The 16,238-nt window shown below is 40.3% G+C and overlaps 1 protein-coding gene across 1 annotated transcript in view; it reads left to right on the top strand.

Moving 5' to 3' along the window:
- The first annotated feature begins 255 nt into the window (after positions 1–255).
- CPT1B (carnitine palmitoyltransferase 1B) overlaps positions 256–16,238 on the top strand; it is a 36,697-nt gene continuing 20,714 nt past the window's right edge. Inside the window, exons 1-7 of the mRNA XM_072147644.1 lie at positions 256–411; positions 3,892–4,040; positions 4,488–4,627; positions 7,048–7,219; positions 9,046–9,147; positions 9,346–9,483; positions 9,791–9,868. Of these exons, the coding sequence (XP_072003745.1) occupies positions 3,900–4,040; positions 4,488–4,627; positions 7,048–7,219; positions 9,046–9,147; positions 9,346–9,483; positions 9,791–9,868 (771 nt within the window). The 5' untranslated portion in view covers positions 256–411; positions 3,892–3,899. The remainder of the gene's footprint in view (positions 412–3,891; positions 4,041–4,487; positions 4,628–7,047; positions 7,220–9,045; positions 9,148–9,345; positions 9,484–9,790; positions 9,869–16,238) is intronic.

Raw genomic sequence — 16,238 nt, forward strand, 5'->3', positions numbered from 1 at the left:
TTTACAGTGTTATTTATTTCCAGCACTGTAGAAAAGTGACACATCTAACTAATGCTATTTCACCTAGGAAAAGTACAAAGTATATACATGCCAGATTCCTGAGCTATGTTTTTAGCATAACACTGGGCATATTTTCTAAGCTTCTTTAGAAGTTTAGTTTAGATCATACACACTGTGAACTTCCCAGGCCTTCCTTGTGTATGTGTAACCGCTCCAGCTCCATTCTGAGAGTGCTGGGTCTCAGGTTACACTGGCTGAGTTTTGGCTGGGACTTCGAAAATTGCACATATACAAATGCACTTGAGATTGAAGGACACAGAGGACAGAAGGCAGCAGCTGCGTAGCTGTGTGTCTACGCGTCTGTATGCTTCTGTACCAGCTTGTGGATCCCTGAAGAAAGTACAAGAACAGGTGGGTTCCTCCCGTAACTTTTTGTTATAACATATTGTTTGGGTTTTTTCTACTGTATAATTTTGGATTTTTGAATCTTGTCGTGTTATAGATACCATGTAAGGTTGTTTTGTGTTTTGTCATGGTGTTTTCATGGTGGAAAAGCCGTGATTTATTTCTTAAAGGACTTTGTATGTCTGGTTGGAACTTTCTCTAGTTGTTTACCTCTTTACAACATAGACTGCTTCCTGGTCTCCACGTTTGTTTGGCAAAGCATGCAATGCCCGTAAGGTGTTCAAAATATTGAAATATGACATAAGAATCCTAATGACCATTGCCAGATAGGTATGTCTGTACAAGAAGCATTATATTTACTTGTATAAAGCACTCTGTTTAATGGCTTATAGTTATTTTGTAGCTTTGATGACTGAAGCCACAAACAGAGTATGGAATTACTTTAACTGTATGCAATAATTTTGTAAATGGGACCTAAGTCTATAACTCTTAAATAGATTATATGTAGATGTAATTTACTTTTCCCATGGGGAAATTCTTACTAGTTTTGTCAAAATAAATGAATGATACAAAGGCCTGAAAAAGGTGTGCCCCATGATCACTACTTTATCTAGCTAATCTCTAGTTCTGTTGACCTCACAAACATATTTATATACATGTATCTGTAACATAACTCTTGATAATTATGGCTGCTCATTGGGTGGATTATGTAAAGATGGGGTTTAAAAAAGTCTACTAGCAATCTATGGTTCTTCTCAGTTGCTGCTTAAAGGGCTTGTCTGTAAGTCATAGTGGCCCTCCTCTATAAGCCATAACTGAATCTGCTTTACAGCAATTGCCGCCACTTTGGCGATTTCATCTGAATAAATGCAATTTAATCTCTCACTTATAGAGATTGATAGACCTTTTAGAAGTTGTAATTGTATCCTATGTTGAATATCGTTTTAATAGAACACCTATTTCCCACCAATTTTTCTAAAGTGGAATTCTGGTGTATTGGGCTTCCCACATTACCACTTGTGTCCACTGCAGGTTAAGGAGAGCAGATCCTAAGCCCCCTTTTCTATTACATTGGTATATATGCTGCTTTTTATTTCATCTAGTCTGCTCTAAAGTTTTTCTATTCTCTAACCTTTCACACACTTGGACTTCATCCAGGAGTTCAATGTGAAGATATATTTACAAGCTGTGTTCTTGCTGAAAGGGTATGTGGTTATATACAAAGTATACTGCTCAGCCATTCTCTGCTGACATTCTCTTCATGCTGAAGTATTCCTGCTAGAAGCAGGAAAAAATGGACAAGAGCCTGAACATGACAACAAAGTCAGATCTTCCATAAAACAACAGATCATGTGGATCAGGAGAAACCAGTAAACTAGTAAAATCTCCAGTATAATGGGTCCTCTCTGTATAAATTGATGCAAATGTTAATGTTGGCTACAATAGGTGTCAGAATACACCTGCTTTTAAAAAGTCTTTGATTTAACATATTGAGTTTTAAATAGTGGTTGCCATGCTTAGCCTGTGAAGCCAGATTTATCAGCTGAGACAATATCAATACAATGTTCTGCAAAACTGACTTCAAAAAGTCCCATATTGATAAATTCTCCTCACAATGTGTTGCAGCCTATGTGGATGTGAAGATACAGACCAATCATAATACACATTTTTTCTAAGACACCCAAAACACTTTAAATGGGTGCATAAGTTTGAGAACTGAACGATGAGACAATGGAAAAAGTGACCCTGAAAAAAATAATAAAAAGGCTGTAGAAGCATTTGTTACCTTACTGCTTTGGCTTTGGGCATATCCCGAGGATGTTATCCAGGTATCTGCATTGTTATTTACCCATTTAAAGAGGACCTTTCAGAAACTCAAACTGCCACACTGGATGCTTTAATAGTACTGATTTTGTTCTCTTTAACCCCCCCCCCCCCCTCCATCCTCCCCCAACTGGTCCTAAGTAATCAATGTTGTTTTTCTTACCCACTCTATTGCCATTGTCGGAGGGGTGGGGCCAAGCTATGTGGCTATGGCTTATGGCTAGAGCTGGACTGGATGATACATCCTGGCTCCACACATTTGACAGATAACATGAATTGCTCTGGAATATTGTGAGCTATAATTAGAGCAGTGCCAGAATCTATGGAGTTGGGGGTTGGTAAACATGGTGAAAGGTACATTTTTTTAAAGACACAGCGCCTTTTTATTTGCAGCAGTTGCCTTTTACCTTAGAAGCCAGGGGGAATGGAGGAGCATAAATGGGGGGGGCTGGCAACAGTGGGGGGCCAGCACGAATTGTTCCTGCCCTGTGCACAAGCTGCAGTGAATGCAGTCAAAGGTAAAAGTTTGCATGCTGCAGAATATTTCTGTGCCAGGTAGGACCTGGAGTAGAAATAATTGATGTATCTGGTGGCCGGCTGTGCAGCAAGAGGCAGGAGCCTCTTGATGTTTCGGGCTGTGGCCAAAGCGGTGCAACATTATCAAAAGGTGGTGTATCATGAATAACCCCTATAGACCTTAAGTTTAAGTTTTTCTCTCCATATCACCTAACATTAGCTGCCAGTGAGGCACTGCACCTCTCCTGGTCTACCAGTAAACCAGACCTTCTTTATTTGGACTGACAGATCTGCTTTGTGTTACATTCGTGTCATGTGACCAGAGTGACATCAGCTCCGGTCCTTTAGCCTCCTTACATTCGCAAACGGTACCCGTACTCTACTGAATCTTATGTATCTGATGACATGCTGATTCATGTTGTCAGAAACATACATGGGGTACATTTTGCAAATGTAAAGGGTACAAGATCTTTGATGACATCACCCTGGTCACAGGACATGAACTGCTGAATAGTAAGGAGGCATAAAGTATGGGTAGGAGAAGATGGGAGGGGCTGCCTGATTTATGGAGATGTGAAGGAAACAATTTTTAGCTAACAGAAGGGTGTCAGTTAATAGGACTCTATAGGAACCTGTCACTAGCTGTATATGTGCAAATGTAGAGATAGACTGCCTTTAACTGTAATTGGTACCCTTATATCCAGGGAGATCATTCACTGGCTCTTCTGCCTGATGTCCCTCACAGCTGAGGGGGTGTTCTGAGGTAGGGAGAGCTTGACATCAATGCTAAACTCTCCGCCTCCGTGACATTACAAAACTAATTTACATCTGACTTCAAAGGTGATGTTTCTGTATGATGCCACCACACTAGGTCATGAAAGAAGCATGATTTGGAAGGTGTAAAGCTGCTCCACAACGCACTGGTAATGCTTTATTAGGTTAATTTCTGCGACAGGTTACCTTTAAGAAGACAATCCAGTTTTCTTTTTTTAGTGTTGTGTTGGTCTGATAATTACAGCTTAGCAGCAGGAAACACCTTATGCCATATTTACACATGGTACTTTGTACAAAACAGTAGCACATTTGCAGGTTACAACAAAGTTAGTTGCTTGTTCTGGGATTTAAATCCATTTCCTTTCTGTGAAGGTCACAAGATGGCAGAAGCTCACCAGGCTGTAGCCTTCCAGTTCACTGTGACACCTGATGGAATCGATCTACAATTGGGTCGTGATGCTCTGCGACATCTCTACTTATCTAGTCTCATTGCCTGTAGAAAACGCCTGATCACACTTAAGGTGAATGAGAATCCAGTATTGTTCTTTGACCTTGTGTTCTCACATACTGTAAAATATACATTAACATTTAAAACATACAGTAAGTTAGTGGCCCAAGTGCATAAAGTTATTTTGTATGCAACTACTGTATATGTTCCATTTGCTGTAGCTTCATTTATTGACACGGTATACGCTTTCTGCTATGCTAGTTTGTATAAGCAATACACAACATCAAAAGCTAGTGACTTTCTGAATGTAAAAAAGATTACTGTACTTGTAATTCTAGATAATATACTTATGCTTTGCAGTTACATTAATATTAACACAATCTTAAAAGATTTCTATGCAACAACTAATGTTAGATATTAACAGAGTTGGTGAGCAACGTAAATTGTCTGCACAGTGTCAGACAGCAGCCTGTAAAACCTTTTAAGAATTTCTCTTCTTGATTTCCTTTTTTTTTTGCAGAGCTCTGTACTTAGTGGTGTTTATCCTGCCAGTCCTTCCACATGGTTTGCAGTTGTAGCAGTGACACTTGGTTCTTTATATGGAAAAGTGGATATATCATTTGGACTTATTAACAAAATCAGCAACCTTTTACCTGGACAGTAAGTCAGCAGTGTGATCAGATAAGAGATCTGTATAAAATATATATATATATATATATATCCCAAATTGCAAATATCTATAGTTACTCTGTGTGCAACTGTATGTTGCTTCAACTAGTCACTGTTTTTCCTTCCAATAACTTCTATTTTCATTCTGCTGGAAAAAGGAGCCATCGCAAGGTAAAGCTGGGAAACCCTTTTAAAGTAGTGTTGCATCTAGTTATTTATTAAAGGAAACCTACCACTTAGTATGGCAGGGGTAAGCTGTAAGTACCGAGCACCAGCTCAGGGTGAGCTGGTGCCGGTACTTACTTTCGTTAGTGTTAAAACCGCGGTATCGCGGTTTTAACACTTTTTAAACTTTAGGGCAGAAGGGGCTTCGGCGCTGCGCGCGACCGTGCGCGCGCAACATCTCCGCTATTTCCTATGGAGGCGCGCGCACGATCGTGCGCACGCAGCGCCGAAGTGTCTTCTGCCCTAAAGTTTAAAAAGTGTTAAAACCGCGATACCGCGGTTTTAACACTAACGAAAGTAAGTACCGGCACCAGCTCACCCTGAGCTGGTGCTCGGTACTTACAGCTTACCCCTGCCATACTAAGTGGTAGGTTTCCTTTAAAACCTTTTTTTTTCCCAAACAGCTAACGTTACCAATTGCCCATTGCTTCTGTGCCAATGCTAAGGGCCTTACTGAAATCTGTAACTGCACTGGGTACATGCCCATTAAGGGCCTATATATACTTGACTATTGTCATGAAAATAATTATTATAAAGATAATTGGTCAAGGATAACGTGTAAAGCTAGACTATGAACTATTACCCCTTCCCCCACGTCGGTAGAATTACCACTTTACCACTTGTGTTCCCAGTCCACTATACTGTCCAACAGTAAATAAATGGGCAGAAAGCGCTTATGAGGACTATTCTACCTAAAGGATTCCCTTGGCAGAGCCCCATAAGTTTCTAATTGGAAATACATTATTCCAACTCTTCTTGGGTTCCCCTCTGGTCTCTCTATCCTGGCTCTAACAGTGAAGAGTGGACACAGAAAATCACTGGCCTCATGAATATGAACACATGGAAATCACCATAAAAATGGTTATACAAAAAAATGAAAAATAGTTAACAAAAAATACTGCATTATTTTAACAACTGATAAATGCCATATAAAAATGAAAAGCTATGCAAAAATGTTTTACATCAATAATTTTAACATATTTATACTGTTCAGTGGGTTCTGCAAAAGTTCTTCTTAGAAACGTTTAATAAAGGATAAGCTGAAGTATAAAAAAAAAAGTTATGATTAGGATTTACCAAGCATGGTCATGGGCACTCAAGGCTCATTGACAGGGCCACGGCAGCACATATCCAGGCAAGTGGCGGGGCCCAGGGCTCCTGGAGAGCCCACATAAGGTTAAACATAAGGAATCATTAAGGGTTAGGGGGCTGTATCTAATGAATCCATAGGGGATGAGGGGTGCTTTATATAAAATAACCATAAGGGGGCTGTTTGGTGTGATAAACTAGGGAATATTTTAGGAAACAGGAGACTGTTTTTTAGTTTCTGAATTTTTAATGCTGCGACGTGAGTTCACTGCAAAGGGGCCCACCGAGGTTCTGTCGCCCAGGGGCCTACTGAAACCTATAGCCAACCCTGCTCATTGATGTACTTGAGGAGTTAAGACTGGCCTTACTGAGTCCACGGATAAGCTCCTGTAGCTCAAAATTCAGGTCTGATAAGTTACATTTTCTTTTACATTACTGTGTGTGGATGGGTTTATACATGTGAACCCTGTGCTATCTATGTGAACATATATTGCCTGAATCTAAAGCTAGCTGCAGACCTATTCATTGATACTGTATTTCCATTGGCAGTAGCACCTTGCAATACAAAATAAATGTTCTGGAGTGGTTCGAAAAAGATTTCAAAATGTTGACTTATTCTCTGAATCCCTTAGATCTCAAATCAATCAAACATCTATGAAATGTGTAGGAAAAACATGTGATTCTCAAACTGTGCTCTTACATATAAAACTTATAATGGTTACAGAATATTTCACACAATATTGATTAAGTTATAAGGATGACATTTATTAGTGTAACCACTGGGTAATCATATGATCTGTTATATTACCTCATTACTGCTTCATAGACATCAGTTCTTGTTACCAAAACAGCATTTTGACCCAACCCTGTTCCCTTTGTGTTTGTTACTATTTTCCTGTTAAGATCCTCCCACCTGGTGTTAAACCCCTTGGAGCGTGGCATGACTTTGGAAAAGGTTATTTAGGTTTAGAGTGTCACATCATTGCTCATAATGAACATTAGGGTCTTATAGAAAGATTTACTCTTTTTTGCATTGTATACTTTATTTTCTGTTGTTCTCTATTCTTTTGCTCACTATTTCTACATTTGTCTGATAGATCTTTAACTTCTCCTGTGTCACGAAATGTGGCAAGTGCAGTTATATTCTCATCAGGAGTTTGGGTCTCTGGGATCCTTCTCTATCGTCAAGTTTTGCGCTTGCTTCTTTCTTACCATGGCTGGATGTTTGAACCACATGGAAAACGAAGTTTAAAAACCAAAATCTGGGGAGTAAGTGAAAAAGTCTATTTTTCAATTAATAATATTCTCTGTTGCATAATGTTAGATTTATTTATAGCATTTATTTTTATGGAATCCTTTCCTACTCACACCTACTATATGAAAATATCTTCCCACAGGTACATATTTTTAATAACATGCAATTTAAGAAATGTATGTATGGTAAATGGTAGATTAATTAAATTAAATGTGAATGAATGAATACCAGATGGGTATTCCTCTTTAATAATAAATCCTGTAATATAACAAGGAGATGACATAGTACATCCCCTATAACTAAAACCTCTATTTGATTCTTAAATGCAGACATTTTGTACAAATTGGGAAATGGGGGAACTGAATAAGTAAAGCAGAATTAAAATTGTTCAGCGTGTCCTCTGCATAACTATAATGAAAATAATTTAATCTGTTAGGCTGACTACTAATATTGGATTACTAGGGCAAGGGAGGATTAAAATGCTGGATTTATTATTATGAGTCTACCATAATCTTTCAGTTCTTTTTTTTTTGTGCCACCCATTAAAGTATTCTTATCTGTGCAATCACATTCAATTTAATTCAGTCCTTCATATATATTTCTTCAATTGGAAGTAAAGATCTATGTGAAGAAAATTAGCCTTGAATGTAGTCATGTTGTCCTTCAGAAACGAGATAGCTGTCCTTGGATACGACCACCCCCGCAGAGGTGACCATACATATGCTTTTGAGTCCTTTCAGCGATAATTACCACAGGATGGCTGTAGGACATGCAGTAACTCCCTGGCCATTTTATATACAAAAACAATAAGTTTCTTTGTGCAATCACTCCAGCCGAGGTGCTCATATCTAAGGATGACAATCTAGTTTCTAAGGGATGCAATTATTTAAAGTTATCTTTACAAAGGTACATTTTTTAACAACATCCAATTGAAAAAGTTTATTTATAATGGACAAGAATTAAATTAAATGTCAATGCCCAGACGAGAATAACCCTGTAAATAGTTTTGGCTATTACAAAAGCACTAAAACGTCTGCACTCTGCATGAACTGCTTTCTACTTTCAAGCCATAGGGTCACATGCAACAGTAACATTGGGGAGCAGCATACAGAGGAACCTGATGTGTGTCCTCCCAGCATTCCTCTATATGCAGATGACTACTGCTAGTGATTTAATGGTATTAGATTATTATAAGGTCACTACCATATTATAGTATTGTGGAACAAATTTTCTCATAGTATTTGGAAAGCATTAGTAGAAGTTGGTCCAAAAGATGCAAGAGTTTACATTTTTTCTATTATACATTTGTGTCTGTAGTCTCCACTCCAAAATAAGGACCCAAAAATAGTTTAAAAGTGGCCTAAGGCTTTGGCTACACTGAAACTTCTTGACGTAACACTGATTGATTTCGGCAGCTGAAATCTGCAGGGGCTGCAGCTATCACTATATAATCAGTCAGTCATAGTACTCGGTATAGCATCAAAGGGGTTTTACACTGAAGATATTTAACCTTTCCATAATGTCTGATTGCTGAGAGTCAGAACATTGGGACCTCTAGCAATCCTTATAGAAAATCTACCATCAAAATCCTTCATGTTAAACTGGAGCACTTAGTCATAGAACCAATCCCCCTGACTGTGTTAGTCTTATATTTTTTATCCACAGCCTTCTTCCTTTTAAAATCAATGATTTGCTCTTGTGGGCTCTGGGGGCATACTCAGTGCTCATTGCTGTGGATAGCCTATTCTGAGCAATAAATGTGATTTGTCAGTAAAATCACTTTAAAGCTCTTAAAAAGTCATTTCTGGTTCTCACTTTCAAATGTGCCTTTCCTTCACAGGGTTGTATGAAGGTCATGGCTCGCCGTCAGCCAATGCTCTACAGTTTCCAGATGTCTCTTCCCAGGTTACCTGTACCACGTCTAGAGGAAACCATTGATCGGGTATGAAAGCAGTGCATGTTTGTATACATTACTGTGCTAAACTAGTACTAAGCTCTACATATGAACTCTGCCCATGCTGTAAGAGAGGCAAAACATGTTCGATTATACAACATACACTATAGAGCTAATATAAACAGTAGAGACTATAGTTGCTGACCTCTACGATCTATCACTGATCATTGCTTGATTTCATTATAGTATCTGCAGTCAGTCCAACCATTACTAGATGAAGAGAAGTTCAATCGCATGAAGGAACTGTCGGAAGAATTCCAAAAAGGCTTAGGACGGAAGCTACAAAAATACCTTCACCTCAAGTCTTGGTGGGCAACAAATTATGTAGGTGCAGTATATGACCTGTTTAACAGTAACTACTTAAACTGGGTTCTAGTAAGATTTTGGATTTTAATATTTGAAGAGGTATTTGGAAGGCGCTTACACATCTTGATTGTTTTATGAAGTAGAAATATAGATTCTGTAATAATCATTATGGCACGGTGCTATGTTTGTCAACATTTTTAGTCGGCTGATTATAGAATTGTGTTCATTAGTAATTTTCCTGTAAAACTTGCTGCAATTGTACCTGTAGAATCTCTCTCTCTCCATTGCATCACATTTGGTACCTTGCATTTGTAATTTTCTGCAGGTCAGTGATTGGTGGGAAGAATATGTGTACCTTCGTGGCCGAGGACCTATAATGGTGAACAGCAACTATTATGCCATGGTAAGATACTCCGCTAAAATATATTTGTAATAGGCACTTGCTATCCGTGGCCTCAACTTTTATAATTATGCTAATGAGCCCAACGTGCTCTGGTGGTAGTTTCCAAATCCCCTCAGTGCTATAGCTTAACAAGGTGTTACAATGAGCGGAGCAGGTCTCCCCTACCTCAGCTCTTCCTGCTGCTGTTAGATTACATAGGCAGAGGGAGGAGAGAGAGTAGGCAGAGGGGGAGACATTTTCTGGTCATTGAGGGCCTCTGGTAAATTTTAAAAGTTGATTTTAGACGGGAGATTCTATGGATAATAAATATAAGATGATTACCACTGCCCGGATACATGAATAAGTGTCCCTGGCTTGATTATGATGGTAGATTTTCTTTAATCATGGTTTCCTAATAAGGGGATGGACTTACTCTGCTGCAAAGGCATGTTTAACCCCAAGGATCAGGCCCTTTTTCGTTTTTGCGTTTTTATTTTTCACTCCCCATCTTCAAAAATCTATAACTTTTTTATTTTTCCATGTACAGAGCTGTGTGATGTCTTATTTTCTGTGTAACAAATTGCACTTCGTAGTGATGGTATTAAATATTCCATGCCATGTACTGGGAAGCGGGAAAAAAATTCTAAATGCAGTGAAAATGATGTAAAAACACATTTGAGCCATTTCTTGTGGGCTTGGTTTTTACAGCTTTCACTGTGCGCCCCAAATGACAAGTCTACTTCATTCATTGGGTCAATACGATCACAGGGATACCAAATTTGTATAGGTTTTATAACGTTTTCATACATTTACAAAAATTAAAGCATCCGGTACAGAAAAAAAACTTCATTTTACAGTGTTCTTGCGCTAATAACTTTTTCATACTTTAGTGTACAGAGCTGTAGGTGGTGTCATTTTTTGCGACTTCTGATAACGTTTTCAACCCTTTTATTTTTAGGACTGTGCGACCTTTTGATCACTTTTTATAGAATTTTTTTCAAAATGGCTAAAAAATGCAATTTGCGACTTCGGGCGCTATTTTCCGCTACGGGTTAAAACGCAGTGAAAAACGGTTATTATATTTTGATAGATCGGGCATTTTCGGACTGTTTATTATATTCATATCAGTTCTAGGGAAAGGGGGGTGATTTGAATTTTTATGTTTTTTTAATATAATTTTTTTTTTTTTACTTTTTTTAATTTTTTTTACAATTTTTCAGACTCCCTAGGGTACTTTAACCCTAGGTTGTCTGATTGATCCTACCATACACTGCCATACTACATATGGGGATTTTGCATACCATCTATTACAATGTGCAGATCGCACATTGTAATAGATTGTCATGACAACGGATCGCCGCTCACCGGTGACGTCACGGGGAGTGACGATCGGGGAGCCACCGATCGCGGGTGTTAGCGACGGGCGTTTGCTTCATTATGAAGCAAATGCCCGGTGAGTATGAAGAGGGCTCAGCCCTTGAGCCCTCTTCATACTCCCCCATGCGCAGCAAGACGTAAGGGTACGTCCTATTGCGCTATGGGGTTAAAGCATCTCTCTAACTGCAGTTCAGCCAAAAAAATAACTTTTCACATAGCTGGTGTAGATGATAGATGCCTTAGCCCCTTAGTGATCCCTTTAAGGCAGTGGTGGCAAACCTATGCTACGCGCACCATCTCTGTTGCCGTCTCTATATTAATCAATGGAACTCCGGCCAGGCAGGAAAAGCTGTGTTCCTCACTGTATGGAGGTAGTGTTCCTCACTGTATGCGGATAGTGTTCCTCACTGTATGGGGGTAGTGTTCCTCACTGTATGGGCGTACTGTTCCTCATTGTATGGCGGTAATATTCCTCATTGTATGGCGGTAATATTCCTCACTGTATGCGGGTAGTGTTCCTCACTGTATGCGGGTAGTGTTCCTCACTGTATGGCTGTATTCTTCACTGTAAGGAGGTAGTGTTCCTTTCTGTATGGGGGTAGTGTTCCTCACTGTATGGGGGTAGTGTTCCTCACTCTATGGGGGTAGTGTTCCTTTCTGTATGGGGGTAGTGTTCCTTTCTGTATGGGGGTAGTGTTCCTCACTGTATGGCAGTAGTGTTCCTCACTATATGGGGGTAGTGTTCCTCACTGTATCCGGGTAGTGTTCCTCACCATATGGCGGTAATATTACACATTGTATGGGGGTAGTGTTCCTCACTGTATAGGGGTAGTGTTCCTCACTGTATGGGGGTAGTGTTCCTCATTGTTTGGGGGTAGTGTTCCCCACTGTATGGTGGTAGTGTTCCTCACTGTATGGGGGTAGTGTTCCTCACTGTATGGTGGTAGTGTTCCTCACTGTATGGCGGTAGTGTTCCTCACTCTATGGGGGTAGTGTTCCTTTCTGTATGGGGGTAGTGTTCCTTTCTGTATGGGGGTAGTGTTCCTCACTGTATGGCAGTAGTGTTCCTCACTATATGGGGGTAGTGTTCCTCACTGTATCCGGGTAGTGTTCCTCACCATATGGCGGTAATATTACTCATTGTATGGGGGTAGTGTTCCTCACTGTATAGGGGTAGTGTTCCTCACTGTATGGGGGTAGTGTTCCTCATTGTTTGGGGGTAGTGTTCCCCACTGTATGGCGGTAGTGTTCCTCACTGTATGGAGGTAGTGTTCCTCACTGTATGGCGGTAGTGTTCCTCACTGTATGCGGATAGTGTTCCTCACTGTATGGGGGTAGTGTTCCTCACTGTATGGGCGTACTGTTCCTCATTGTATGGCGGTAATATTCCTCATTGTATGGCGGTAATATTCCTCACTGTATGCGGGTAGTGTTCCTCACTGTATGCGGGTAGTGTTCCTCACTGTATGGCTGTATTCTTCACTGTAAGGAGGTAGTGTTCCTTTCTGTATGGGGGTAGTGTTCCTCACTGTATGGCGGTAGTGTTCCTCACTCTATGGGGGTAGTGTTCCTTTCTGTATGGGGGTAGTGTTCCTTTCTGTATGGGGGTAGTGTTCCTCACTGTATGGCAGTAGTGTTCCTCACTATATGGGGGTAGTGTTCCTCACTGTATCCGGGTAGTGTTCCTCACCATATGGCGGTAATATTACTCATTGTATGGGGGTAGTGTTCCTCATTGTATAGGGGTAGTGTTCCTCACTGTATGGGGGTAGTGTTCCTCATTGTTTGGGGGTAGTGTTCCCCACTGTATGGTGGTAGTGTTCCTCACTGTATGGGGGTAGTGTTCCTCACTGTATGGTGGTAGTGTTCCTCACTGTATGGCGGTAGTGTTCCTCACTCTATGGGGGTAGTGTTCCTTTCTGTATGGGGGTAGTGTTCCTTTCTGTATGGGGGTAGTGTTCCTCACTGTATGGCAGTAGTGTTCCTCACTATATGGGGGTAGTGTTCCTCACTGTATCCGGGTAGTGTTCCTCACCATATGGCGGTAATATTACTCATTGTATGGGGGTAGTGTTCCTCACTGTATAGGGGTAGTGTTCCTCACTGTATGGGGGTAGTGTTCCTCATTGTTTGGGGGTAGTGTTCCCCACTGTATGGTGGTAGTGTTCCCCACTGTATGGTGGTAGTGTTCCTCACTGTATGGGGGTAGTGTTCCTCACTGTATGGTGGTAGTGTTCCTCACTGTATGGTGGTAGTATCCCTCATTGTATGGTGGTAGTATCCCTCATTGTATGGTGGTAGTGTCCCTCACTGTATGGGGGTAGTGTTCCTCACTGTATGGGGGTAGTGTTCCTCACTGTATGGGGGTAGTGTTCCTCACTGTATGGGGGTAGTGTTCCTCACTGTATGGCGGTAGTGTCCCTCACTGTATGGCGGTAGTGTCCCTCACTGTATGGCGGTAGTGTATTTGCTCCTGCTTAGTGATAAAATTGCTGTTGTTGGTCTTTCTATGGTGGTCTGTTAATAATCAGTATGGTGGTACTGGTAATGGTCATGCAGTTTTATATGTGCCTTATAGAGTGGGATTATCTGTAATTTTAGGCTAAATAGCGATGTTGGCACTTTTCGATCATTACATGGACTTTGGTTTGCAGTTTGGGCACTTGGTGTCTAAAAGGTTTGCCATCACTGCTGTAGGGATTAGGTCCAGTATTCTTGTTTCCTGGGGTAGAAGGGCTTATATTTGTAGGCACACAGGCAATTTACAGTTCACGTTGTGTATTTTTTATGCAAATGAGCTCAGCCAGTTTTATTGAGTGAGCCTAAGCCTCTCTGGTACTTAACAGAGGTTCCCTCCAGGTGCTGGCACCTTGTAAACTAACAATTCTTCAGTTCATATCTGCCACAGTTTCACAGGCCTTTCGCATGACCTGACTTTTCCCTATGGTGGAGCCAATGTGGGAAGACTGCACTAGGTATTAATACAGCACTTCCAGGTGGATTTAAAAGGGGTGAGTGGGGAGTCTCTAAGCAGACGCATCCATCTAGTTCTGTGAGCTGACAATGTGGTTTATATTCACTCTCATCTGGCGTCCGAGCATTGTACTAGTACCTGACATATATAGAGATATGATGAGATCCATCAGATGCCTATTGCACATAATCACACAATCAGCTCTGCTACATCTATTGTGTTGTTATTACACAACACACTAGATCTGTTGTGCCTTCCTGCTGTGCCTCCCCCGATAAACAACTTATCTGTGCGTATTTTGTAGCAGATTCTGTGTCTCAGTCTGCATCAGTGAGTGAGCTCCATGCTGCCTGCAGGAGGTGGAGCTACAGTGCAGAGACAGGGAAACTCAGCAAGCACGGCCGTCACACAGGAATCCAAGATGGTGGGCCGACCCTAAGTCAGAAGTTACAGGGTCGTGTCTAGGGGGCAACTGAAATTGTGTACACCAAGACTGATAGAGACAGTGAAATGCTGTATTTTTGTCAGTAACATTGAATAAGAGAATGTGTTATTTTGTTATCCTGAGTACATTTAAGAAACTTGTCTTTGTGGGAATACCCCTTTAATTACTTCTCATTACCTGGTCTGTCTTCTGAATGAAAACACCAATCTTTTGGATTTCCATCCCGCTTTTTATAGCAATAAGTGCAATAAAGGGGTTGCTCCAGCAGCCACCCTACCACACCACTAATGCACCTTTTTATAGTGGTCGTTACAGGTCTTCCAGTGTTTTGACTATGTAAAGATGCAGACAATGTTATGGAGCAGTCTTAGGGAGCTGTTTAACTAGAAAAGGTACAAAATAGAGGAGCACTCAAGACCATACCCTTTACTATTGGCAGTGTCCTGATGTTGGATGCTGGAAGCTAGGTGATAGCCAACAAACGCGGCTTATTGGTATGGGCAAGGTGACCAATTACGTGCCAGGTAGAGCTGGACCAATCACCAGGAGCCTGTGACTCCACAAAGCACCGTTGATTATATAGGGCAAGTATTAACTCTAAGTAGCATCCTTAAAAGGGTATTCCCATTTTGGCAAATTAATTTTGTTTGTATGATGAAAAATAATACAATTTTCTAATATACTTTCTGTATCAATTCCTCACAGTTTAGATCTCTGCTTTCTGTCCTTCTATAGAAATCTTCTTTTTTTTAGTTCCAGTAGATAGAAATCTGACCATGATCACACAGGTGCACAGCTCGTTAGTATTATAGAGAGTAATGAGAGTTGTGTGTGATAACAAGCCGTGCACCTGTGTGACCATGGTCAGATTTCTGTCAACTGAAAGTAAAAGTAGAAGCTTTCTATAGAATGACAGCAAGTACCATGAGGAATTGAAATAAAAAGTATATTAGAAATTTGTATAACTTTTAATTATATAAACAATAGCAGTTACTTGTTGAAATGGGAATATCCCTTTAATTATAGAACATCGTGTTGTTAATCCCTGGGTTACATACAAGATAGGGTCTGTAGGTTTGTTCTTAAGTTGAATTTGTATGTAAGTCGGAACTGTATACTTTATCATTGTAACCCCCAGCCAAATTTTTTTTGGTCTCTGTGACAATTGGATTTTAAAAATGTTGGATTGTCAAAAGAACCAGGATTAACAATAAAGCTTCATTGTAGACACCTGTGATAACTGTTATAGCTGTTTATTGTAGCCTAGGACTAAAGTACAGTAAGTTGCCAACATCCAGATGTCCGTTTGTAACTAGGGGTTGTATGTAAGTCAGGTGTTCTTAAGTAGGGGACCGCCTGTACTCCGAATAATAAGTCAAAATATATATATATATCTGAGGTATTTCACACAATTACAGTTCAAAGTCAACCATGGCAGATAATAATGGGGGATAAACGTGGTCATACGGTCACGAAATTTCCAGTCAATATAATGTCCACATGCCTATTACGGTGCATGCAGATTAGCATCTCTAGCTATGGTGTAAAAGTCTCTAGCTGTGATATAGTTGGTATACTCACCATATACTGATGAC

This window comes from Engystomops pustulosus, chromosome 4 (genome assembly GCF_040894005.1).
Source record: "Engystomops pustulosus chromosome 4, aEngPut4.maternal, whole genome shotgun sequence".
Taxonomy (NCBI): Eukaryota; Metazoa; Chordata; class Amphibia; order Anura; family Leptodactylidae; genus Engystomops; species Engystomops pustulosus.